The following is a 26,424-nucleotide window of genomic DNA, read 5'->3' as shown; positions in this document are numbered from 1 at the left end:
CATCAGAGTGTGAGTCAGAGTGTCCTGTCCTATTGAGGGGGGTTCCAAGCTCTCCCAAAGTTTTGATGGGGCAGAAAAAAATTCTCCACCATTTCCCCACCCCTGAAAACCCCAGTGTTAGCACCACTCTGGGCTGTGCAGCAGGACCAGGGAACACATCTTGGTTGGGGAGCCTCCACCAAGGGTCTGCAAAATAATTTCCCATTCTAATTGCCTTGAAGGAGATTGCTGTCTGATCAGGCTTGATTATTTGGGGTAAATTGGAGCTTATCCAAGCTGGGGGGGCGAGCTGAGTCAAGCACTGGGGATCCCCATTTTGTGCAATGGTACCAGCTGTGTGCTCGGGGGTGCGAGACAGCTCTTGCCTAAGAGTTAGGCTTGTGTGTGCTGAGAAGCTGTCTTGGCTGTCTCTGCAGCCAGAGTGATCTGACAGCAAACAGTTCCCTCCCATCCTGGGGAGGAAAGCAAGCTGTTCATCCTTCCTGCAAAACAGCCCAGTTCCAGGAATGGGGCCCTGCTGAAGGTCAGCTCTGAAGATATCCCATCTTATCCCATCCTATCCCATCTCATGCTATCCCACCCCATTCCACCATCCTGCCAGGCACCACGCAGTTGGGTGGCTGCCAGGGGCACTCTGGGGTTCCCCACTGCTCCCCGGCATGTTGCAGGATCTTTTATCTCCTGCCTTAGCTGTTATGCAATTCTTCCCACCCAAGGGCTGTGCCCCAGCTTCAAAAAATCAGAGGCAGGTGCCCGGGCTGCTGCCCTGAGCCTCTCCGAGCCCTTGCCCTGCCAGCCCAGCTCTCTGCAGCGAGGGCTGCTCGCATGTGCCACGCAGGATCCCCGAGGATGTGGAGCTGTGCCCTCCCTCCAGGCAGCTGCCTGGCACAGTTTAGCTGCAGGAGGCAGCAAGAAAGTCAGCCAGGTTCACCCCAAATTGATAAAGAAGCCTGGGGCACCGGACACCAGCGCGAGCGGGGGAGAGAGGCGAAGGGTCAGGGCTGGAGCAGCAGGAGGAGCAACAGGCAGGACACTTTATAGAGCCGTGCTCCCGGGCGGGCAGAGATAGCGGCAGTGCCGCGGCACAGGGGCTGGGGATGGCAGCGCAGCCCGGGGCGCCGCGGAGCCCTGCGGGCTACGATAGGCGCGGGACGGCCTTAGATAGACCCGCGCTGAGTCACGGCCCGGCTCTTCCTCCCCTCGCTGGCAGGGCCCGGCGCACCCCATCGCTCCTCCCTTCTTCACAGGGAAGGAAAGCGTGAGCTCCAGCCCTCTGCAGAGCCAGAGCAGCCGAGGGGCCGAGGCGCCGGCCCTCGGAGAGCTTCCCCAGCCGCCCCCAAGGGAACAGACCCCTGGCACCACAGTGCTCCGCCACGCCGCCGGGATGGAGGGGCACAGCTCCTCCAAGGAGCCCGAGATCGAGCTCTTCGTCAAGGTGCGTCTGGGTGGGCACGGCACTCCTGCACTCAGCCTCGCCAAGACCCAGCGGGTGCAGCTGGTGGCACTCCACGGGTGTCTCCATGTCCTGTGAGGCTGCATATGGCTCCAGATTTCAGAGTCACTCGCCACAAAGGCTGGCTGAAGGACTGCCCAAATCTGGGACCGTGGGGTGGCGTGGGGACCGTGGGGTGACATGGGGTGGCGTGGGGATCGTGGGGTGAAAGATTCCCTGGTCTTGTGATGGTTGTGCACCCTGGAGAAGTGGCACTGCTGGCAGCAGCATGATGAAGGAGTGGGAGCACACATGCCTCTGAAAAGCCAGAGGAGAGAAGAGAAGCCCAGCCCGGAACAGCAAGCAGGAGGGCTGGGAGCAGCCACTTGAGCTTCTGCTGAGAGCAGGGTTGTGAAAGGAGCGGGGGTGGCTCAGAGCTGCTGCAGGGCCCACACGGGCGGGATGGGGCTGCATCACAGAGGGGTTCACCGAAAATGCTTTCTGACTTTTTCCCTGTGAAGCTATTTTCTGAGCCCTTTCTTTGGAATATTTGAACACTCAAGTTCAAAATATCTGCAGCAGCCATGGGCAGTGCAAACAGACAGCAGCCAAAGTTGGTGGCTGTTTGTGTCCACAGCAGTGCCAGGGGCTGGGACACGCTGCCCAGTGACAGTGACCAGGGGACAATGCCTCTCTGGGCCACCTCATCAAGCTTTTAAGGGTGGTTTCTCTGTAGCCACTCAGTTAATGGGCTTCACTGTTCTCCTCCTGGGGGCATTCAGTACCCAAAGGGACTGGCCAGAGGCACTGGCGCCAGCAGTTCTAGGCACTGAATGATGCCTCCCTTGGGCAGCAGTTAGACATCCTAGAAAGGATTTTCTGAGCCTTCCCAGGAGAGATCTTTCTCATCCCCTTGCCAAAATTGCAGCCACAGCATTTCTTGCTGGACACTGAGCTTGGCTGAGTTGAATCTGGACAAGTGTATTCTTGGTAAAAGTAGTCTGAGTCTTGAATTCTCTGCTTAACACTTCTCCCTGGGATGGCTGGAAAAGAAAACAATACATGAGGTTGCTGCAATGGCAGCAGCACATTTTAGGGGGTTTTCAGGGGGAAGCAAAACAGAAAACCAGCAGCATTGTCAGGACTTCCCCTGTCTGTAATTCAGTGTGAAAAAACTGTCCTGGCTTGTCCTCAGAAGAGTTGAAGCTGCACCTCCACTCCCCAGCACTCAGGATCTAGCTTTGCCAAAAACACAGCAGCTCTGGTGGCTGACAGGCACCTTCCTGTGCCATCAGCACCTCCTGGGTGGGGGACGGACCAGACATGGCTGCTACTGTGACCAGGGACATCTGTAAATCATGGGGGAAGCTGGTGCTGCCACTGGCATGGCATGGCACGGCATGGCATGGCACTGCATGCCCCATCCCTGGCAAGGCCATCGTCTCTCTGTGCCTGGGACGAGGCTCTGCTCTGCAGCTCCACTGCCATTGAGCTGCTTCCTGCCTCTCAGGTGGCTGCAGGAGCTGTGGCAGGTCCCATGGGGGCTGACTATTTAGCAGTGCCCCAAGCAGGCCAAGCTGTTGCTCCTCCCACTGCATTTAAGGTTGTTTCACCACGGGGAGACCACAGGAGCTGCCAGGTAAGTACCTTTGGGTTTCAATGCCCTGTGCAGCCTGGTGATGCCCCAGAAAGTTGGGGCTAAAAGGCTGCAGCCCTCCTGGAGATTCTGTGCTAGTCCCTGCTGGCTCTCTCTGTCATCTGAGGGTAAAAGCTGAGGAATGTCAGAGTGTGCCCCCAGCCCAGCTCCTGCTGCAGCAAGAGGAGCAGCAGAGCAGCTTTGAGGAAGGAAGTGAAGAGTGATGACTGCCCCCTCCCTGCTGCTCTGGTTTGCCAGGGAGGGAGGGTGCATGGCTGCAAGTCTCCCCACATGGCCAGTGGTTGCCAGCAAAGCCCTTTCAGAGCCTGATGCTCCCCCAGCAGTGCCTGGGCAGTGGTGGAGCTCCCCTCCAATTTCTCCAGATAAAGGTTTTGGCTCTGAGCACCCTGGTATGGGCCTGAGTCTTTCTCCCTGATTTTCTTTTCAGTTCAGTCCAAATTTCCCCACCTCTCCATTTTTAAAAATAAGGGGGAAGACCAGCCTGAACAGCTCAGGGACTGAAGCTGCCAGACAACCATGGAAACACCTGAAGCAGGGGATCAGAGTCTGTGCCCAGAGTGAGGGGCACCCTGCCCTCAGTGCCCCCCACCCACCAGAGAGCTGCCACGGCTCAGCACAGCAGCTCCTGGGGCACAGCAGCACAAACTGAGCCCTGTCATTCCCAGCCTTGTGCCAGGGAGGTCAAAGAGAGCAGCTGGCAGGGAGGAAAGCATTGGTCCTCCTGCCAGGCAGCCCCAGAAGCGCTTGCTGAGCTGTTGGTTCTGGAGATGCTCAAGAAATGGCCTCGTGTGGGGTCACAGGTGGCAGGGGTGCTGGGCAGGGGGAGCACAGATGCCCTGCCCTCTGACTGTCCCCTCCAGCTCCTTCAAAGGAAGTCTGAGACCCAGTTTCACCCCTTTCCAAAGAAGCTGTTAATGACACAGGATGTTCCTGAGTGTGGTCCCTCTGGGAGTATTTGCTATTAATAGGCACTGATCAGCCTCGTGTAGATTCAGCTTTACTGTTGGGCACATCCTAGGGAATCAACGTTTCTCAGTTCCCATTTCCTTCCTCAGATTTCACAATATAATTTCATGACAGCTGAGCATAAAAAACACTGCCAGCAAAGCTCATGTCCCACCACACACTGCAGAATGGAGCAGCACCCTCTGTGCCAGGGCTGGCTCCCTCTGTGAGCTGTGCTGCTCCTCTGTGGCTGGGCAGGGTGGCCACAGGAGCCACAGCAGCACAGTTCATGTGCAGCTTAGCAATTCTCTTAAAGAAGCTGAGTTTCCTGTGAGCCATTTTACCTCTTACCACAGCACAACTTCCCTCTCACAGCAGCATCTCAGCCAGTTTTTGTGGTCAGGGGAACCTGCCACATCCTTTTGCCAAACCCCTTGTAAGGTGTTTCAGTCGTTTTTGCAAAGGATATTTCCAGCTGCTACATAGCAAGGAAATGTGCTTCACTCTGCCTGTGGCTGTGCTCATGCAGAGGGGCTGAAAGGGTTCCTTTAGCAGCTGGCAGTGATCTCTGTTTCCTCCCGGTGCTGTGTGGGATGCCAGCACAAATTCTCCTCTCCTTTGCCCAGCCTGGGGCAGGCTCTCAGCGTGGGGACACTGTGTCTGGGTTTGTTAAACACACCGAGGCTGGGGGCAGACATGGACAGCACATGAAAACAAACTGCTCTTTTCCTGGCAAACATGAGCTCATTTCCCTTCTCCCACCCTCTCCAGCCTGTCCTCCTGGCCAAGGGGACCCTCCCTTCCTCCATCCATGAGCAATCACCCTCCACCTTCTCCCCCTGCCTCCTTCTCCACTTCCTCCTGGCTTTATCTCGCATTTCTGGGAAGGATCTGACCCCTGGCATCCTGACCGTAATCTTATGTTCTTCTAGTGGCCTCAGGGCCATGGCTGAGGGTGGTTCCTAGAGCTGGGCTCCCCGGGGCCGGGCGGGGCTCCCTGCAGCATTCTGTGCCCCGTGGCTTTTCAGCTCTGGGCATCCTGTCTGTGGAAGGGTTAAATCCTCACTTTTCTGCTTTCCTGACAGGCCGGTCTGGATGGAGAAAACATCGGGAACTGCCCCTTCTGCCAGCGCCTCTTCATGGTGCTCTGGCTCAAAGGGGTCAAGTTCAATGTCACCACGGTGGACATGACCAGGTGAGGTGGCACTGTCTGAGCAGAGGGCTGAGACACTCAGCTCACTGAGCCCTGCTCAGCTCCCCACCAGCACTCCCTCCCCTGCCTGCTCTGCAGCCCTTGTGCCACTGCTCAGGGACAGTTGCTGCCCCCAACTGCCACCTGGCCTGGGCTGCATGTGTGGGCCAGCACGAACTGGGGCCACCTGCCAGCATGCACAGCCCAGGGCTCCCTGTCCTGCTGCAGGAGCACCACGGGGCAGATCCAGAGGCTGGGGAGCTCTTGCCAGCTCCCCAAAGCCAGCAGAGCTGGGAATGTTCCTGCTCCTGTGCCCCCTCCTAGCCCCCACCTCTGCCATGGCCACTTTTCTGGGGGGCTGGTGGAGGCAGATGTGCTACAGGCTCTGAGCCAGCTTGTTTTCTGTGCTCCAGGAAACCTGAAGAATTGAAAGACTTAGCACCGGGCACCAACCCACCCTTCTTGCTGTTCAACAAGGAGCTGAAAACAGACTTCATCAAGATTGAGGAGTTCCTGGAGCAGACCCTGGGCCCACCCACGTAACTGCAAGCTCACTCCTTCCCCATTTGGGGACCTGTCAGTGTTACCCAGGGTTTGGCAGACTGGGAAGCTGAGGCAGGGTGCTGGAGGTGCCCAGGGCAGCCCAGGCAGTGGGTGCCCTCCCAGCCCCTGAGCCTGTTCTGCCAGGGCAGCCTGGGTCTGCCAGGAGGGTGTGGGGATGGTAGGAATGGCAAACGAGTGGGAATGCACCAGCCTCTGCACCCCACATGGGCAGCCCTTTGCAGGGACTCTGGCACTGTGGGTTTGCCACTGGCTGTGGCAGCTGGTGCTGAGGGAGAGGTGAATGAGAGACCACCTGGCTTGTTCGTGCTCAGTGCACTCAGCTGAGTGAGAGCAGATGCCCTTGCTTGACAGCAGCAATGCAGGTGACCCATAGGGTGGTTGGAGGGTGGTCTTCACTGGGGAACCCCCAAATCAGCTTCCCCCATGCCCTGTGTGGCTGCAGCCCCCCACTGCTGCAGAAGAGAAAGCTCAGATGCATTTGTCACCTGCCTCCTTGAACGTGTCTGCCCTTGCAGCACACCCTGGGACGTGTCAGCAAACAGAAAACAGTTCCTGAGGAAGTCATGGGAGCTTCTGGCTTCCTGAGACCCCTGTGTGCCAATGTGCATCCTCTGGGCTTGGCCAGAGCTGCCTGCAGGCAGAGCTCTGCTCTGAGGCTCCACTGCCACCAGTGTCCCCAAGTGTGGAGTGTCTGCCCTGAGATTATCTCCTGGCAAACACCCAGGACAGAAGACACAGCTCAGGGTGGCAGCTGCAGTAATTCACATCATCATGATTCTCCACAGGCAGCTGAACATCCCCTGCATCCTCCAGTATCATCCCTGGGCTCTATGACCCAGGAGGTGACACTGCTCCATCCCTGCCTGCACTGACATAAATGTCTTTTTCAAGGTATCCACACCTGAGCCCTAAGTACAAGGAGTCCTTTGATGTGGGCAGCGACATCTTTGCCAAGTTCTCAGCATACATCAAGAACCCACGCAAAGAAGCAAATATCAGTAAGGATTGTGGGTACCTGAATTCTATTCAACCACACCGCAGCAGCAGAAATGCTTTTGTCTGCTGGCAAATCCTGCTATCAGGTCAAGGGTCCTGCTGCCTGCCTCGGCAGAGCCTCCTTGGGCAGTGGAGGGGCAGAGGGGAAGGATGAAGGCAGTTCCCTGCTCCCTGCACAGGGATAACAGCAGAGCACGGGGTGATGCTGCTGGGAGCAGGCACTGGCCAATATCGTGTCCTGATGGCCCCAAGGGCTTTTCCCCTCTCTGCAGAACCCGTGAGAAGCTCAGGAAGCCCAGCCCAGCCCAAAGCTTGGCTGGGAGCCCAGGACACACTCTCACTGCTCTCGGGTTCTGCCCTCCCAGATTTTGAGAAGGCGCTGCTGCGGGAGTTCCATCGCCTGGACGTTTACCTGAACACTCCTCTCCCGGAGGAGATTGACCAGGACAGTGAGGAGGATGTCACCGTTTCCAAGAGGAAATTCCTGGATGGAGACCATCTGACTCTGGCTGATTGCAACCTGCTGCCCAAACTGCACATCATCAAGGTAACAGCGCCGAGCCAGGCCAGGCTGGGGGCACCTGCTGCAAGGGCAGGGGACAGTACCCCTGCCAGAGCCACGGAGTCCCCCTCAGGTGCTGGCAGTTTCAGCCCCCTCCTCCTCCACTCTCCTCTAGATTGCAGCCAAAAAGTACCGTGACTTTGAGATCCCAGGGGACATGACGGGCGTCTGGCGCTACCTCAGCAACGCCTACGCCTGCGAGGAGTTCACCCACACCTGTCCTGCCGACGAGGAGATCGAGCACACCTACGCCAGCATGGCCAGGAAGATGACCTAGCCACGGGGCTACTGGGCCGGGCTGGCAGCTCTGAGCCCCCAACTGCAGCCCTGACACAGCCAGAGCCAGCCATGGACAGACTGCAGAGGGTTTGCAGCACTGCTAGCTTCTGCCTGTCACAAACAGCACCTTGCTTCACTGCTGCCACTGCCTGCTCCTCCTGCCGCTGCCTGCAGCCCCTGGGCACCAGCACTGCTGGGCACACAGAGACACACTGCTGGGCACACACACACACTGCTGGGCACACACACACACTGCTGGGCACACACAGACACACTGCTGGGTACACAGACACACTGCTGGGCACACACAGACACACTGCTGGGCACAGACACACACTGCTGGGCACAGACACACACACTGCTGGGCACACACACACACACTGCTGGCCACACACAGATACACTGCTGGGCACACAGACACACTGCTGGGCACACACAGACACACTGCTGGGCACACACACACTACTGGGCACACACACGCACACTGCTGGCCATACACACACACTGCTGGCCACACACAGACACACTGCTGGCCACAGACACACACTGCTGGCCACACACAGACAGACTGCTGGGCACACACCCACTAGCCTCCTGCAGTGTTACTTTCGTGGGACAGATGAGACCCCAGCCTGGCCAGCCCAGCCTCCCCTTCCCCTCTGCCAGCCCTGTGTGGTCGCAGCCATCCTGTGCTTGCTGTGGGATCCCAGGGCTGGAGCTGTTTGCATTTGTCTCTTGCCAACCTGCTCTGCACCTGGGGCTGGCATTTGGGCAGCCCTCTCTTCCAAGACATCAGCTCCCTCTGAAGATGTGGAAAGGCTCTGCCCTGGCAGCTCATTGCAGTCAAAAGTGTGCTCACTGCTGAGGGCTGTGACATGGGTCTGACTCGCCATGGACGTGGGGGTAGGGGGGTGCTGGGGGTGATGCCTGGTGCAACAGTGCAACGGGTATGGGAGGAAACAAAGGGCCAAGGGACCTGCAGAGGGCCTGAGGGCGAGGGGCTGAGGATCAGAGCATCCCTCCCACCATTACCAGTGCCCAGTGCTGCTGGCTGTGAGGTCCTGCTCAGCCCCTCCTGTCTCAGAACCCTGCAGAGGGTGCAGCCCTGCTGCAGTTGCACACCCCCTAGTTCCCACCAACACTTCTGGAACCTGAGGCTGGGAGCAGCCACGGGGTAGTGCACACATTTAGTTTCCACACTGGAAAGCCCAAGAGAGCAGACAGCAGCTGTTGGGCAAAGCACTGTCTGTGCAAAGGTGAGGGCAGTGCCCTTGGCTCAGCACACCTCCGTGTCCTGTGTCAAAGCTGCTCTGCACAGCCACGACATCCTCTGCTCCCCCTCTGGCACCTCCAGCTCCCCCAGGACTCCCACCAGAGCTGAGAATTCGGCCAGCCCTGCCCAAGCAGCCCCAGGGCAGATGGATACTGTACAGGGGCACGGGGGGTTCTGTGGGAGCTGCAGCAAGCGGAGCCCCCCAGCCCTCCCTGCCACTTTCCTCTTTGCACTGAAGGAGTGTCCTTGCAAGCCTGCCTCAGATGGTGCTGGCTTTGGGGACTGGGTTTGTTACTGATGGGTTTTGGTTTGTTTGTTTTTATCAAGGACAGCAATAAACTTTTTTAATATGCCTTTCTGGTGTGCTGCCAGCAGGCGCCAAGGCTGCTGGGTGTGCAGGGGGTGTTTCTGCAGGGGAAGCTCCTTGGAGATTTGGCAAAAGGGAAGCTTCCACTCCTGTAGGCTGCAGGACCAGAAATCCCCTGGGGTGCATCTGAAGGATGGGAAGCACCAGAGCTGTTTGTCACAGACCTGGGCAGACAGTGGGAGCGTGAGGACAGCACAGGGCAGGTTGTCCTGCAGAGTCAGGGGTCTTGGTGACCAGGGTGGGTGGTGTGCCCCTGGCACGTTGTGGGTGCAGACTCTTGCCACGCTTCCCCAGGTGAGGGCACTCCCACACCAGCACATGGAGTAGGACCAGCTCTGCTCTGCAGTCCCTGGGGCGCCCTGAGCGTCCCCATTGCCCTGCTTGGGTCCCCATCCCCTGAGCTGGAGGAAAGCTCCTGCCCGGAGAGAAACCACAGGCCTGAGCCTGTCAGCTCTGCAGCCCTCTCCCTGCACATCCTCCAAACACAGCACACTCAGGATCAGCTTTGGGGGCTCAGGCCCCACCCATGTCCTGGTGGGCTTCCCAGCCAAGCCAAGCAGCTCAGACCCACAAAGCCTTTTTGGGTGAAAGATGGGGTCCAGCAGGACAGGACAGCTGTGCTGCTGCTGCTCTGTGCTGCTGCAGGGAGCACAAAGGCACAGGGAGCCTGACGGGCAGGGCCCCAGCGAGGTCCCAGGTGTTTGCCATGTGCACTTGAGGTGGCTCTGGGGGTTTGGGGGGCTCTGGGCTGTCCCAGAGAGGAGTCAAGGCAGAAAAGAGAGCAGCCAGAGCAGGGTGGGCACAGGGGCAGAGCAGACCCTGCTGTTTGCAGCTCTGCCTCCCATGGTTTCAAAGGCAAATGGGATGGTCCTGGGTACTGCAAAATACAATTTCCCCCATAATTTCAGGGGCCACCACATCTCTCATGGTTGCCAGGCACAATGGTTCCCACCCAGTGACTGTGAAAGCCCCATTAGCCCCCAAAGAGCAATTTTCCACTGTGCAGCACTTTCATAGGCTGGCAGCTCTGCTCTCTGAAAATTAGTAATGAGAAATATGCTCTTGCACAGTCCTAAACCCACTGTTTCTAATAAAGAGCTGTTTGCAGCAGCATCCCTCCTGTTTCTTTGATCTGGCACCAGAGGAATCTGAAAACACCAGAGAGAAGGCAGGAACAGCCTGTGACAGATGGTGAGTCAGAGCTTCCAGCAGCCCCCGCAGCTGCCCCCGCAGCAGCACCCGCAGGCACAGCGCTGTGCAAGAGCCAGAGCCAGCTCCAGAGATGGCATCTGAGCTCAGATGTGCTGCTGAGGGCTGGGCGCCTCAGGCTGGCCCTGCCCTGTCCAGGTGTAGGGGAGCAGGGAATGCTGAGGGAGAGCCCTGCTGTTTGCACCTGGCTGAGGCTGCAGTGGGGATGGAGGGGCTGATCCTGTGTCCTGCACAGACCTGCAGGGGCTGGGAGCTCAGCCCTGACCCAGCCCCATCCTCCAGCGCAGCCCAGTCCTGTTCAGCATGTGACAACCTGCCAGAGACCAAGGTGGGATCAGACCCAGACACTGCACTCCAGCCCGTGCTGCACATGTGCTGCACAGTGACAGGTCTGTGCTGGGCACACTGGGACCTCACCCTGCAGTGAGTGCTGCTCACCCTGCAGAGAATATTGCACTTTCTCCCTCTGGCTCTACAGAACCCCCCGTGCTGCTCACATCTCTGAGGCAAAGCAGAAACCCCCTCTTGGATCCACTCAGAAACTTCAGCTGCTGAGTGTCACCTTGAAATGTCACAGGCCTGCTGTCTTTTTCCACTCCCCATGAGCAGCTCTCTCATGTGAGTGGGAACATGCCCTGGGCTGGGGCAAACCCCTGCTGCAGTGAGCGGCTGCCTGAGTCACCCGTGGGACCCCAGCACCTTGTCCAGCACAGCCTGAGGCCAGAGCTGCTCCTCAGCCTGCAGGGATAGAGCACACGGGGTGCCAGGGGTGGCTAATGGGGCTGGAACACGGCCCTGCACAGCCCCAGAGGCTCCCCAGCACTGGCAGCTCTGCAGCTCCATCCTCTCCCCCTGCTACCTGGACTCCAGACACCAGCTCCTCACCTGTCCCCAGATCCACAGGAATTCTTGTGAGTCCAAGAGATTTGTCACTGCATTTTGACTCCCTGATCCCGGTCTGTGACACAGCTCAAGGAGGTTTCCCCTCACTTCTGTGCCTTCAGGCACAGCCACAAAGCACATCCCAAGGGACAACTACAGGGCATAAACTGCGGCCATAAATCATCCCAGTGCTGGCAGCAGGAATAATAAATGTATCCCATGGTGCTAAAAACCAGTCTTTACTCACAGGAGAGCAAGGCAGAGATTATGGGCACAGTTTTCTGCCAGGAAAACCCCAAGTTTAACCAGTGCCTTTCCTGACTGCTGCACAGGGAAGGGCTATGCTGGGTCTGTAGCACAGAAACAATGAATAGAGAAGCCAGTTTTCTGTAATAAATTAGTAATATTTAAAAACAACTCCAGCACACAATCAACATTTTCACAGAAGTAAAAACCCAAACTATTTCATTAAAGAGCTTTATAAATACATATGTGTATGGTATAGATACAGTACCACACATGCACACACACAGATAAATAGGTAAGGGTTTTGGGGGTTTAGCTTTGGTCCATGCTCCTTATGCTGTGTCCCACGAGCACCAAACCCCCAGAGGAAAGCTCTGGGTCCTGCCCATCCCTGGCCATGCCCAGGATTGTCCTGTGCCCACCTGTGGGACCCTGCCCCGGGCCCATCCCCAGCCCACCCCCCCCAGGCTGGCACAGGGAGCAGCGGTGGCTGGGGAGCTCTGGGAGGTGTCCTGGGCCGTGCTGGGAGCTGGGGGTGCCCCATTGGCCCTGGCTCACTGCCACAGCGGCCCGTGGCTCGTAGCCAGAGGAGGCAGCTGGGCTGCAGGGCGAGGGGCGCACACACAGCCCTGCCTGCCCCCAGCAGCCCCGCTGCCCGCTGCCGGCCCCGGGCTCGGGCTCTGCCCCCCTGCCCAGCAGGGTTTGGGGGGCGCAGGGGGGCTGCCCCCCGTCCCCGGCCGGGAGCCGCACAGAGCTGAGCTGGATGCAGCGCCCGGCCCTGCCCAGCCCCTCCTGCAAGGGTTCCTGCCTGCAGCTCCTGCTCGGCACGGGCGCAGGAAGGGGCCCGCCGGCCCCCCGCGCTGGGCACTGGCATCGAGAGTAGAGCTGGGGGCGCAGGGGGAGCCACAGCTCAGGTGTCTGGCTGTCCCTGTCACCGAGGTAGCTGTTTCCAGTCAGTTCCACCAGCACCAGTTGCTCTGGCAAATCCTCCCCGTCCCCTGCCTCCCCATCCTTCGCCTGTGAGGGCACCTGGGAGCCCAAGGCGTGTCCCAGCTGGCTGGGGGAGCAGGATGGGTGCCTGCCCTCGGGGCACTCCGGGCCAAAGCCATTGGCACAGTAGCCACCCACATCCTGGGCGAGGCCTCGGGGGAGCTGGGGGACCGGGGCTGGTGCTTGCCCAGCTGTGGGTGGCCTGTGGGAGGGGAGCCCAGTGTGCAGCAGCTGGGCCAGCGGGTCCTGCTCAGGCTGGAGGGCAGGCGCCTGCCTGGCCACGCTCAGTCCGCAGTTCTGGAGATTCTGCAAGGACACAAGTGGTGACACAGGCAGCCTCAGCCAGAGCCCTGCCGGCCTGGGGGACAGGCTGTGCTGAGCAGCAAGGGCTGCACTGCCTGAGACCCACCCTCTGCTGGCAGCTGCGCTCGATGCCCTCCACCAGCACCCTGGGACAGTGGCTCAGGCATTAGGGCAGCACTGGCTGCCACAGCGGGCTTGTGAGAGCCAGACAAAGGAGGTGCTGAGCCCTGCAGAGGCAGCAGCCCTGGCCCTGGCTGCACACAGTGCGGGCTGAGCAGGGCGGTCACTCACCAGTGATTTTGGGAGGCGTGTCTCCGCAGGAGCCGGGAGGAGCTGCAGCCGCAGGAAGCACAGCCCGGCCACACTCAGCAGCAGCAGCAGGAAACAGGTGCTCAGCATGCCACTGACCCACGGAAACTCTGCCAGGAGATCACAGCAGGCTGAGGGCTCATCCCAACCCCCACATCAGTGTTTGCCGTGCATCAGGCTGGGATACTCCAGGAGGAAAGGCAAGGCAGGTGACAAGAAAGCAGCGCCCTGAGAGGTGCCCACTGGGCAGCACTGGGCAGCACGGGGCCACAGGCTGACCACAGTGCTGCGGGTGAGGGTTTGTGCTGTGAGCAGGACCTGAGCCGTGCCTGTGCCACGTGAGTGCTCCCACCGGTGGGGCTGGCAGGGGTCAGCAGGCTCTGCTCACCTGCAGGGCTGGCCGGGGTCAGCAGGCATCCCTCGGCCTCGCGGCTGCGCTCCCTGGCGATACCTGCAGCCACTGTGCGCAGGCAGTAGCGCGTGCTGGGCCTCAGGTGCCCCAGGGTGCACGGCTCCTCCTCGCTGCTGTGCTCACAGGACACCTGCAAGCAGAGGGGGCACTGGAGGTGGGTTTATGCAGGGCTCCCCTGCTCTCTGCACCCCCAGTACGCCACCTGCCCCAGTGCCCCTCCTCCCACCCAACACCCTGTTCTTTGCCCCAGGAGGTCTTCAGGTCCCAGAGCACCTTCTGAACACCTGTGGCATCACCTTTCATCTGAACAGAACCAGCACAGTTCTTACCCAGGGGAGGGGTCTCCTGCCCCGCTGAGTGGGAGCCCCAGTTTGGGGCTGCAGAGCACTTCACACCTGCACACACAGTCAGGTGTGGGCAGGGCCGCAGCACAACACCCCAGCCCCACTGCAGCCTGGGCTGGTTTGGCTTGGCTGCAGCAGGAAAGCTGTGCCAGCCCTGCTCCCCTGGGCCCTGCCAGCCAGCACACACCTGCTGCACAAGCAGCTCCCCCTCGTACAGGTGCAGCCAGTACCACAGCTTCATCAGCACTCGGTTCACTCGCTTGTAGGAGCCAGTCCTTCTCCGGTAGGGAGTGGGTGGTGTGATGATCTTTACTCTGAGGATTTGATCCTGGAGCTGCCAGGACAGCCTGGGGGGACCAACAATTGCTGTAGGGAAGGACAAGAAATAGAAAATTAAGGCCTTCGAAGGAAGGTGGACATCCCGTTTCTCTAGAAATTATATTTTTCTGTCTGACATTCCCCTCCCAGAGCACAGAAGCTCCTGGGTGTTGCCTGATGGCACTTTGTGCTCTGAAAACAGCACTAGGAATGGCAGACACCATGTCTTCGTGACAGCTAGCACTGCTCTGCCTCCTCCTCTCACTGACAGATGTGTGGCACCACTGGCCCCCACTGCTGAGACCTTCACCCTGAGCCATCCCCCTGGGTCTGGAGACCCAGTGCCAAGGCCAGTAGCCATTTTCTAACAAGGGAACACAAACTGCCTCTGTAGAACTATTTAACTGCTCACACATTCCGTTTGCTGCAACAGCCCCAGTGATGGAGGTCAGAGGAGGCTCCTGAAAATTTTCTAGCTTCAAGAGACCACCAGGTTTCTTGGCAGAGCAGCCAGTCTGTGACTGAGAAGAGACACATTCCCACACTTTCAAACAAAATAATAGATCACCAGAGGGCCTGCCCCTGCCTGCACCAGCTTCATCTTGCTGGGGCAAAAGCTCCCAGACCATGGCAGGAGAGGAAGATAAGCCTTTCCAAAGCCAAGCCCAGAGGAACATCCTCTTTCCTGCCCCATCTCACTGCATTTCCCAGGGACCCAAACTCTCAGGGTGCCTTGCTGACCTGGAGCCTCCTCTCCATCCCTTCCCTGTGTCTCCTCTGTCCTTCTGCTCTTCACCCAGCTCTCCTCCAGCCCTTCTGCCTCATCCCTTTCCTCTGGTTAGGGCTCTGGACTCTTTTCCCTCCAGTATCCTGCTGAGCTTTCCCACAGTGTCCCATCAGGTCTCTGCAAGGCCCCCTGGCCTCCCTGGCCCCAGTTAGAGCCCAGCTGGAGGAGCTCTCTGTCCTTACTGTCTCTGTACAGCTGCAGCTCGCTGGAACTGGCCCACTCGGACTGCTCTCCTCCGGCCACCACTCTCACCCGTGCCCAGTAGATTTCATAAATGCTGTCAAAATACAGCTTACACATGCAGGAGCTGCTGCTGTTCCCCCCACAGGCACCTGCCTTGGTCCAGCTGGAGGTTTCTGTCCAGGGAGGAAAGCACAGGGATTGCTTCATTTCACATCTTCCCAGACAAAGGCAGGGCTGCCCTGCACTGCCATCCTGCCCAGCTGCAGGGCGTAGGAAAGCCCAGGTATCAGCCAACAGCATCCCAGGATGTGTGAGGAGGGGGTCACAGCCCCCTCCTGGGGACAGGTGGCACCTGGTGCTGTACTCTGGCCTCTGCTCTCCACAGTGACACAACACAGAGCCCAGCAGGGAGAGCCCAGCAAGGGAAACAGGGTGAGGGGTGATAGCTTGAGCCCCAAGAAAGGTGACTTGGGGTGGGGGGGGTCACATCAACACGAGGAGAAGACAGAGCCTTCCTCCCAGTGGTGCCCAGGGAAAGGACAAGAGGCAGTGGGCACAGGTTGGAACACAAAAAATCCCATTTAGCATGGTGGAAAAAAACCCAAATGCAAAACCCCTGTCCAAATGCAACCCCTTAGTTTGTTACTGGGAAAGTCATCAGGAAAGGGACCAAACTGTCCGGGAAGGTTGTCCTGAAGTCGTTCAAAACCCACCAGGCACAGTCCTGAGCTGACCTTGCACGTGCAGGGGTGGGACAAGCCAACCCCTGCCAACTCCATTGCTCTCTGTGGCATTTACTGGCACACCACACTCCTCTGGCTGCCAGGGTGTAAGAGGAGCAGACCCCTTCACCCCCTCCTCCCCACCTACCTGTTCCTCCACTCCACCTCGTGGGTGGCACAGCTGGGGGAGCTGGGGTCTGGCTCCCAGTGCAGCTGGACGTGGAAGTTCTGTGCCTCCAGCCTCACGCGCCGTGGCCTCAGCAGCAGCCCTGGGGAGGGGCAGAGGGGTCTGGGGCAGCATTCTCAGGGTCCCCTGCGGGGTGCACAGGCCCCCAGCTTCAGCCCAGCACGGGCAAACACTGACTCCAAAGCAGCGCCTGCATCCCCCAGTCCGTGACACACTGAGAACACTCTTCACGCTCCTGCCAAAGCAGACAGCTGACAAAACCCTGGCACAGCTGCTGCTCACCCTGTGGTTTCATTCTCATCACACCTTGACGGCCCCTTGGCCCCTCATCTTCACAAGTACCTCCAGTAGGTCTGAGGTGTCCCTCAGTGGAGACAGCCCTGCAATGCCCCCCTGGCTGTGGTGACAGCTTCAGCACTGGCTTACCCCGGAGCAGGGAGCAGCTGGCCAGGGACAGCAGCAGCAGCAGGGCAGGGCTCATCCTAGCACAGCCCATCCATCTCCCACACTAGGCTGCCGTGCCAAGGGTCATGGGGAGGGATGGCTGTGCTGGAGCTGTTCTGCTGCCATCAGACATGACGGGCTGCTGGCACCTGGGATTGAAAACAGGGCATTATTCCCTGAAGCTTCAGCCAGTGGCACTGCCTATGGAGCCCACATGCCCTCATGGCACAGAGGTGCCCAGGGTGGAGGGGCAGGGTGCCCTGTGACCTGCTGCTGTGCTCTGGGGTGCAGCAGGGCAGGTACCCTCGGGGCTGTGCACCCACACAGAGGGCAGCTGCTGCCCTGCTGTGGCACTGTGCTTGTGCTGCAGTGACCTTCTCTTGCACTCACCTCTGGCACCCTGTGGTGAGGAGCCATGCTGCCTTCGTCACCAGGATGTGGATCTGAGAAAGCTCCTCACCTGATGCTCACACCACTGGGGAGGTGACTCAGCCCAGCTCTGGGCATGACTCACACTGGCACAACCAGTGACACCACTGCCAGGACACCCTCAGCCATCTCACAGCCTCCCAGTCCGTGTGTGGCAGCAGCCACAAGGCAAAATGGGGACAGGGAGTTACCCTCTGGGCTGAATCAGAGACCTCAGGCTGGGAACCACAGCAGAGGCTGGTCCTGCTGGGCACCTGCAGCTGAGCCCTGGCCAGTCCCCTCTGACTTTGGCCTCGCCCCACTGTGCAGCCACCAGGAATCTTTCACTGCTCTTGCTGGCCAGGGAGGCAATGCCACCAACCTTCTGGTGTGGGGACACATTCCCTGTGAAGCTGGGGAGCCCAGTGCCACCTCCAGAGGAGAGGGGTGGGAGCAGCCTGGCCAGAGGGGACACCCGTGGGGCTGCTCAGCACTGTCCTTGCTTCTTGCTCTCCCACCTCACAGACTGCACTGCTACAGCACAACCACCTCGGCACCAAACCTTTCCCCCGTTTTCTCTGTCCCCTGCCACATTAAGAGCTTGAAACAAGGAGGAACAGTCAACAAGTAGGGACATGCAGCTGCCAAACGTGGGCGAGGGCTGAGGTGAGACCTCTGAAAATCCAGAGCTGAAGCACAGGCAGGTCTAGGAATCCCTCCACCCTCAGCAAGAGCCCCCTTGGCTTTGCAAGAGCCCGTTGGAGGCAGCATTTCTGCCCGGAGGGAAAGGGCCAGGATCGTTACTGGGGCTCGTGGAGGCACCGAGCCGAGATGGAGACCCCAGGAGCGGCTGCCTGGGCTGGCAGGGCCAGGCTTCTGCCACTGCACAGGGGCAGCACCACGGGGACAATGCTTTCCTGCAGCAGCAGGGTGACTGCAGGCCAGCTCCTGCCAGCCCCTCTGAACCCCAGCAAACCCATTCCCCTTCTACCACGGCCAGAGGAAGAGCACTCCCCGTGTTGTGGCAATAATTGAGACTGTGGGGATTAACCCCCTCTGCTCTGCATACCCTCTCCTCTGTCTGCATCCCCACCACAGCACCCCAAAGCACAGCGCTGCCCCGTACCTTGGATCCAGCATTTCCTTTGCCCCTCGGCTGTGTCAGGAACCCACCTGGCCTAGCAGTTAAACACACAGCCCAGCCCAGCAGCCTCTGGTATGGCTCTCAGGAAGCTGCCACGCTCTGCTCAGCTGCCAGGCTCCCTCCAGCCAGGGGCAGCCCGTGCTGTCTGTGCCACACGCCGGGCGACCTTATTTAACTCAGGTTGTTTGTACCTCCTTTGCTGAGCCACTGCTTTTTTTCCTTCCTTGCTTCCTTGTTAGCAACGTCCCAGCTGGGCACGGAGCTCAGCAGTGCCCTCTGCACAGGGAGCTGAGGCACAGCCTGTCCCAGCACGCCACCTCAACATCCTGCATGGACCATCGGGGCGTGGGGACACACAGCAGCACAGGGCTCAGGACAGAGGTGACACAGGGCAGGGCAGGCATGGACCAGGACACCCCAGCCAAACCAGCAGCAGATTTTATCCTTGCCAAGACCAGTGCTGCAGGCTGGGCACAAGGGGCTGGTGTCCCTCATTCTGCCCTGGAGACAAAGGACCTGCACATGGCTCTGCCTCACCTCAGGAGCTCCAGGCCTCTGGGACAAAAGACAGCTGGGCTCGTGCTTCCCAAGAACCGTGCAGCCATTACAGAGGCACTGAGGGCAGCACGTGAGGCTCACAAGCACCCTTCAGCTCTACCCAGAGCCCAGCAGTCACTGCCAGCCTGGGCATTTCCAAACGAGAGCCCCCAGCCCAGGGGCCAGTGCCAGCACCTCCACTGCTGTCCCTGCAGTGCTGGGCGTCCCTGACACATCCCTGGAGGAGTGGGAAGGGAGACAGCCACGAGGAAAACGACACATAGGCATAGTTCACTGAACAGGCTCTTTAATAGCTCCTTCAAGGAGAACACCTTGTGCTTGCTGCCTGCTCAGATGAACCCCACACTGCTGCCCCTGTCTGCTGCTGGGGCAGCACCCAGGCAGCTCAGCAGGACAGGCACTGGAGGACACCAAGCAGGCAGGATGATGCCCCAAAGAGAAGGGGAAGACAAACAGGAGATGCTTTAACCAGTGCTGAAATGCTCTCACCATGTCATGTGCCCGACAGCTGCACATACTGCAGAGCCCAGCACCCACCACCCCACAGAGTGCTGATGGTGAGGAATACCTACAGCTCCTCCAGCCTCCTCAGCCCCTCTCCCTTTCTGGTCACAGGGTGTGGGGAAGCCTGCAGGAGTGTGGGAGGACTGTGCAAGCCTGGGTGCAGCAGGCACAGCCCAGCCCTGTGGGTAGGGTCAGGCAGCCCTGAGGGGTGCTGCACAGGTGCCCCCAGCAGTCTGGAAGCACATCCCCTGCTCAGCTCTTAGCCAGCATTTTGTAAGGAAAAGATACAGAGCTGTACAACTCCATGTCTGGAAAAGGTGGGTGCATGCCCAGTGCAGGCAGGATGCAGGCAGGACATCCTCACACTGTGGTACTGGGGCTCCTGAGGGCTATGGAAAGGCAGGTCTCCCCCTGACAGAGGGTGCCACAGGGATGAGGACTCCAGTGGCAACGGCCCAGCTGTTCCTGGGCTGGAGGCAGCTCCAGCCACTCCCAGCAGGGCGCAGGTCGCAGAAGGAGCAGGCAGTGCCAGATGGGATCAACACTTGTCAGCACCTCTGTCCCTGCCTGCCAAGATTAAACCTTCCCAGGTAAAACCCATCCTCCAAAGGCTTTCTCCAGGTAGCGGGCCACTGCCAGCGTCAGGTGGTCGTTGTAGGCAGCTGCCACCAGCTGGATGCCCAGGGGCAGCCCCTCGCTGCCCAGCCCCAGCGGGCACTGTGTCACTGGCAGCCCCAGCACGTTGAAGATGGCTGTGAGAGAGAAGGGTGGATGATCAGAGTGGGCACAGGGAAACGCACTGCCTGGCTCTCCCACCCTGGGCACACAGCTCTGCCACACACAGCACAAGCACCCTGGGAGCTGGTGCTTCATGCAGCAGGGTAGACATGGTGACAAGGACATCACTGGCCAGAGATTCCCAGTGCCCACACCATGTGCATGAACAGCACCCATGAGGGATGGCACACACTGTGGCATGCCAAATTTGGGACATCCCCAGGCAGCAGCTGCCTATCACTCCAAAGCCAGGCAGCACTGACACTGGCACAGAGGTGTTCAGACCTCATGGGTCTGAACACAGGCTGTACCCCAGGAGATGGCAGGTCTCAGGCTCCTGCTAAATGCAGCAGCAGCTGTAACCCCTCTGGGGCATGGAGACTCCCAGTATCACACACAGTCACACCTGCCCTGCTGAACAGCATCTCTGGCAAAGGTAAAGGTGTCAACCAAAATGGAGCATGACAACCCTCACCCCACTCTCTGGAGCAGCCAGACCCCTCTCCTTGCTGCCCACCATCCATCAGCAATGCCAGCACTCTGGGTACCACACCCTGGCTGCCAGCCCACACTGCTGCCACGGGAGACCACCTCAGCAGCCTCACCTGCAACCACAGGGGAGCCAGGGCTGCTCACCTGTGTAGGCAAAATTGAAGGGCATGCAGATGGGGGAGTGGTGCTTGGGGGCGATGGTGGGGTGTGAGGGGTAGAGCAGCACCCCATCTGGCCCCAGCAGTGCCTCCATCTCCTCCTGCAGGTTCTTCCCCATGCTCACCAGCTTGGCCTTCCCACTAAGGTTGAGGTTCACCAGCTTCTCTGTCAGTCCCAGGGCTGCAGTAAAAAGCAGAAATGGGGACAGGAGTGAGAGGACTGTGGGCTGTGTGGAGCAGGAACACATTGCCCAGCTACATGCAACATCCCCCACTTCTGGGGTGGCCCCAGGTACCCCTCCCTGCCAGCAGCCACAGCAGATTGCCCCTAGCACAGCTCTGTGGGCAGCAAACCCCCAGCTCTGCCAAGGGAAAGCATTCAGCCTGCCCCTCCCTTCCAGCTTTTCCAGCCAGCAGCACGGAGCAGAGTTGGCAGAACAACCCCAGCACTCATCAGACAGCAGCACAACTGTGCTAATTAGGGTTCTTTAGTACCTGCTGCTATGAAACAAGATCAGTGTACACCCTCTGAGCCCCTAGCAGTTCTGGCAGGACTCACAGCAGGAGTGGACCCTGCCCCAGCTCCATCATCCTCACTTCTTCCCCAGGATACCCACTCCCATTTATAGAAGATCACTCTCTTCAGCCTGCATGTGACTCAAGACAGGAGTGTCATTACAGAGCCAGGCTGAAGCTTGCCCAGGGCAAACCCTGAGCTCCCTCACTGGAAGGGTAACACCTGCATTTAACACCCTGTCCACCCCAGCACTGCCTCTGCACTTCCAGGGCCCTGGCATTACCAATAGCTGGGAGGGTGTGAGAAGACATCCCCACGAGCCACTTGATCAGCTCCCACAGTGGCCACACTGGCTTCCCGTGGTCTCCCAGCAGGTCTGTGAATCTTTGTGCCTCCTGTAACACAGCCACTCCCCATCAGCACAGCCAACAGGCAGCAGGGAGGCACAGGGACAGTGACATTCCAGTTGTCCATTGTGCCAACGTGAGGCATTCCCAGTTTCACTCAGGAGATGCCCATCAGGAGTGCTGCCCAGCTGTGACATTGGCCCAGGGCAGCAGCAGGACTATCTATCCCTGATAGAGACTGCAGGAGAAGGGAGAGCCCCCAAAGCAGCACCCAACTGACATGATGCAAGGGACAATGTCCCAGAGGCATCTCCTCCTGTGATGTGACCATGGCACCTGGTGGAAGGAGCAGAGGAGCCAGACAAGCCCTCCTTAGTGTGGTGGGGCTGGGCTGTTTCATCACTGCCTCTGTCACGAGTGCACCAGTTATGACATCCCAGAAATCTATTTTATTACCAAATACGTTCTTGCAAGCACAGGGCATAGCACAGCAGCTGCAATTCTAAGGAAAAAACAACAGACGCAGGCCTCCTGCTGGAAAGCTGCTAATCCCCTGCCTGTCCTGGCATTCCAAAGGGTGTTAATCCCAGCCTACAAGTCAGAAGACACAGCATGGGGTAAAGAGCAAGGCAGGATGGCTGCATGGAAAAGGTTCAATGTGCCACAAACAACCTACCCCTCCCTATTACCACATTGCTCCTCTGCTGAGAGCCACGGCCTCAGCCCACAGGACAGCAAGGGAGAAGGGTTTCTGCAACTTCAGGAAGAGATGAAAGGAGGACTGAGGGGCCAAATGGAGCAGGCAAAGCCCCCAGGGAGGTTTGGGAAGCTACAGCTCTCCACAGCTGGCCCCAAACAGCTGGTTCCTCCCTGATGCCTCCAAAGTTGTGCCTTTGTCAACTCACTCTGACACACCTGCCCCTCGCTGTCCTTGGATGACATCATGGCTGACCAGATCTGGAAAGAATATTTCATCTTGTGGATTGACACACGCTGAACCTGGACACCAAGGTCACTTTCGAGGTGTTCCACCACCTAAGGGAAGAGTAAGGATGGGTTTGTTCCCACAAAGATGTGATGCACTGCCATCAGCATGTGGAAACTGCAGACAACAGGGTAAGGGGACCTACTCACAAGATCTTCCCCCTGTGTATCCTTCAGCCACACTTTTTAACCTCTGAAAGCACAGGACTGGGAAGCAGGGCTGCCTCCCCAGCCCTTCATCCCACCAGCCCCTGCAGGAGCCACATACAAAGCAGCTCTTTCCCCTCCCCAGGCTCCTCTGACTGGTCTCCCCAGGTTCTGTTTTCAGGCTCACCCCAGTGAGCACCATCCTCTGCTGCTTCCTACCTTCTTTTGGGCCTGCAAGATCTCCTTGTCTACAGGTGATACAAAAATGGAGCCACCATCATGGTCCATGCAGTGGAATTTGATTTTCTCCAGCGACACTTTCTCATTCAGTTTCAGCCTGGGAAAGGAGTGGTGCTTTGTGAGAAATCCATCCCCAGCTCCTCTGCAGCTGCTAGAGGACGTCACACGGTTGCTACGTGTCCTCAGGAGACCCTGCACTGTGCCCCAGAGTGGCAAGGTGAGACCCTGAAGACACACAGACACTCACTGCCCACAACACTGCTCACCCGCCCCCTCAGTCCCTGCTGGGAAAGTCCTCATCTCCCCAGAAGCACCTTGTGACTACAAACCCTCACTGTAGCCAAGGCTGGCATTGCACAAGAGCAGGGAAAATGCAAAGGGGTAATGGTGAGAGCACTGTGTGCAGGCTGTGGCAAATAGGAGAGCTGCCCCGTGTGCCCCATCTCTGCTCTGCTCCTCACCGGCACACAGCACGGTTGCATGGACCAAGAACTGAGGAACTGATACTGACTGTGGTGTGGGATGGAAAACTCCTTATCCAACAACAGGAAAAGGCCCTGTAATACCAGGCGCAAGGCCAGCCCTGGGAGGGGAGGGGTGTGTGGGGCAGAGCTGGGCAGTAGCTCGCTGATGGAGGGGGACCCCTCAGTCTGCTCAGGGTTGCTGCTCCCAGGAGCACAGGGGTGGTGGGAAGGCAGTCCCAGAAGCCATGGTCCTGCTGAAGCCAACAGCAGAGGAAGAAAATCAGGAACAAGGAAATGGGTGGGCTGCAGAGCTGTCTTGTACAAAGAACTAATCCACTGTGAGAACCAGAAAGCTGCTGGCTCCAGCTGACCACTGGGAGCAGCAGGAAGAACTCACTGCTGACGGCAGGCCCGGCCATGACCCTGAGCACGGGCTCCAGGTCCTCGGCGTAGCGGCACATGGGCCCCGTGCACAGGTAGCTGCTCCTCACCCCCACGGCGTTGGGAACTGTCCATCATTGGGCACCACCCCTGGGAGCACACAGCCACTCCGCACCACAGGAGGGCACAGCCCTGCTGGGGTCTTGGGGGTGCAGGAGTATGGTTCCCAGGGACTAGGGAGCCCCACAAGTGCTGACAGCAAGGTACATGGCGTGGGGAAGGGAGGAAAAGCACCCAGTCAGGACACTGAAAGGAGAGAAACATCTTAGCAGAGCCCAGCCTTGTGAAAACATCCCATGGTGGGGACCGCAATACTTGGGTAAGACACCTGCCTCCCATGTGCCTGGTGTTCTGCCACCAAAAGCTTCCAACTGCCAGTCCCAGCTGTGCTCCCTCAACAGGCTTGTCCCACAGGGTGTTACCCAATTCCTTACAGCAATCCCAGCACATGGGTGTCCTGAAGGGGTTCATCCCACAGACCCCATTCCACCTCATGGGAAGAGGAGGTGACCCCAACACCCAGCTTACCTGTTGTGGGTTTATGGCCAAAGACTCCATTGAAGAAGGCAGGCATGCGGATGCTGCCGCCGATGTCAGAGCCCACACCTACGACTGAGCAGGCAGCTGCCAGGGCACAGCCCTCCCCACCTGCACAGCAGAAAACACGGCAAAACCCCACAGCTTTATGGTGCCAATCCTCCAGCAAAACAGCAGCACCTCACAGTGAGGGTGGGGGCACCTTGGCTTTAGTGATGGCTGGGGGACAGCTGGGCTGTGTGGGCCAAGGGGGTTTTCCTGCTGAAGTACAACAGAGCAAAGTGAAGCAAACGCCTGGTGAAACACCCAGAAGAGGCAAAGCAGCTGGGCCTCCCAACATCCTACAGCAGTGCCCAGGAAAGAGGCTGTAAGCTCTGCAAGAGCCCGGGCACAGATTAACAGCTCTGAGCAGAGACCTGAACTCCTCCATTGCTGCGTTTTAAGCTGCCATCGTACAGGACTGTGCAGGGTGCTGGGGCTCACCTGAGCTGCCGCCCACGATCCTCTGCAGGTCGTAGGGGTTGTTGGTGCGCCCGTAGACCCTGTTGCTGGACTCGTACCACATGCAGAGCTCGCTGCAGTTGGTGACGCCCAGCGGGATGGCGCCCGCCTGCTTCAGCCGCGACACCACCGCGGCATCCGAGCCGGCGACCACGCTGCGGCGGGTTCACCAGGCCAGAGGTGTTAGGCATCCCTGCGGTTGCCAAGGCAAACAGGACAGAGGCATCAGGGCCGGTGCCCGAGACGAGCCGGGGGCTGCAGGAAGCAGCTCCCAGCGAGGGCTGCTCCTGAGGCACCACCAGCTCTGCACCACCCGTGTGCTATGAGCAAATACAAACAGCCAGGCAGAGCTTGGTGCAAACCAGGGAAAGGGAGACTGCTTCCCTCCAAGCACCCACCCACGCTGGGGAGCACAACCGAGACCGGAGAGGCACAAAGACAGACCCACCGTAGAGAGAAAAGGCCTCCTTAACGGTGATGGGCACCCCCAGCAAGGGGAACTTCTCCTCCAGGCTGTCATCGCCAGGGCCCTCCGAGAGCAGCTGATCGACCTGCCGAGCCTCCTGCAGCGCCTCCTCGAACCTGCACAAAGCACCGGGATGCTCTGCGCCGCATCGGGAATAGTGCGGCCGGAGCTCGTGAGGGGAGGTGACACTGCCGAGCTGGGAGCGCCCGGCCTGGCCTGGACCCCAAGGGCCTCCGCCCCCAGCTCACCTGTTCCTTCACCACGGCATTGATCAGCGGGTTCACCTCCTTGATCCTCTCCACGTACGCCTCCACCACCTCGATGCACGTCACCTGGGCACGGCGGGGCCCGCGTCAGCCGCGGGCTGCCCGCTCCCCCCTGCGCGGGGCACGAGTGGTACCTGCCGCCGCTCCCCTGCCCGGGGCACGAGTGGTAGCTGCCGGGTTCCCCCCCCCCGCTCCCCCGCCCCGGTGGTACCTGCCGCGCGCGGAGCAGCTCCGCCAGGCGCCGCGCGGACAGCAGCAGCAGCCGGTGGCCGGGGCGGCGGGACGGAGCGGGGCCGGGGCGGCGCGCGCGGGGCCGGGCACGGGGCGCGGCGGCGGCAGCAGCGCGAGCAAGCGCCAGGCAGGCGCGCGACAGCAGCCGCAGCAGCAGCGCCAGGCAGCGCTCCGCGCGCGACAGCGCCATGGCCCCACTGCGCCCCGCCCTCCCCGGAAGAGACGTCGGGGCGACGCGCCTCATACGTCACAGCGGTGACCGTTCCCGCCGTGTGGCCTGTGCTCCCGGTTGCCGCCCGCCCGGCAGCCGCATCGGCCCACGCCTGCCCGGAGCGCGGCCGGGCCTGAGGCGGGGAGAGGGCGGCCGACCCCCCCTGTGCCTCAGCCCTTTGTACCTCTCTGCGCGCGCTCATCCCGCTCCGCAGCCCCGGCCCGCTCCGCTCCTCTGCTCCGGGACAAATGCAGCGGGCGGGCCCGGGCTGTGCTGCCTGAGGGGACAGCGGCGCTCCCGCCGTGCGGGATAGCGGAACGCGCCCGGGGCAGCCCGTGGAGCCCGGTTGAAGCGTGTTTCCATGAGAAACTGGTAAAAACAGGACACGAAGTGCTCTAGAATAAAAGCGGTAAGGTCTAGAAACCTCC

General features: G+C 59.5%; 3 protein-coding genes across 3 annotated transcripts; 1 reads left to right on the top strand and 2 right to left on the bottom strand.

The window, feature by feature from the left end:
• Positions 1-1,165: 1,165 nt before the first annotated feature.
• LOC306808504 (chloride intracellular channel protein 2-like) lies at positions 1,166-7,625 on the top strand (the record flags this gene model as incomplete). The annotated part of the gene is made up of 6 exons (XM_079319148.1): positions 1,166-1,435; positions 5,120-5,229; positions 5,640-5,765; positions 6,682-6,788; positions 7,152-7,333; positions 7,464-7,625. Exons 1-6 carry the CDS (start codon positions 1,385-1,387, stop codon positions 7,623-7,625), a joined length of 738 nt encoding a protein of 245 aa, XP_079175274.1. The 5' UTR covers positions 1,166-1,384.
• A 4,533-nt stretch (positions 7,626-12,158) lies between these two features.
• On the bottom strand, positions 12,159-18,161 carry LOC306808205 (uncharacterized protein; the record flags this gene model as incomplete). Its single annotated transcript, XM_079318505.1, has 8 exons — positions 18,138-18,161; positions 16,586-16,752; positions 15,250-15,510; positions 14,150-14,328; positions 13,595-13,748; positions 13,189-13,316; positions 12,540-12,900; positions 12,159-12,205 (listed from the first exon to the last, which is right to left on the bottom strand). The coding sequence occupies exons 2-8, from the start codon at positions 16,653-16,655 to the stop codon at positions 12,159-12,161; spliced, it is 1,200 nt and encodes a 399-aa protein (XP_079174631.1). The 5' UTR covers positions 16,656-16,752; positions 18,138-18,161.
• A 1,398-nt stretch (positions 18,162-19,559) lies between these two features.
• Positions 19,560-26,010, bottom strand: FAAH2 (fatty acid amide hydrolase 2). The gene is given in 13 exon segments (XM_079319162.1): positions 19,560-19,969; positions 20,631-20,825; positions 21,445-21,556; positions 22,424-22,543; positions 22,859-22,976; positions 23,737-23,845; positions 23,848-23,874; positions 24,313-24,432; positions 24,805-24,985; positions 24,987-25,015; positions 25,271-25,407; positions 25,541-25,620; positions 25,766-26,010. Coding segments are annotated over 13 exon segments (1,614 nt in total). The 5' UTR covers positions 25,976-26,010; the 3' UTR covers positions 19,560-19,793.
• Between the last annotated feature and the right edge of the window lie 414 nt (positions 26,011-26,424).

Source organism: Erithacus rubecula, assembly GCF_903797595.1.
Source record: "Erithacus rubecula genome assembly, chromosome: 15".
Taxonomy (NCBI): Eukaryota; Metazoa; Chordata; class Aves; order Passeriformes; family Muscicapidae; genus Erithacus; species Erithacus rubecula.
The sequence above is the reverse complement of the archived record's forward strand: the minus strand, read 5'-3'. Positions and strand labels throughout refer to the sequence as shown.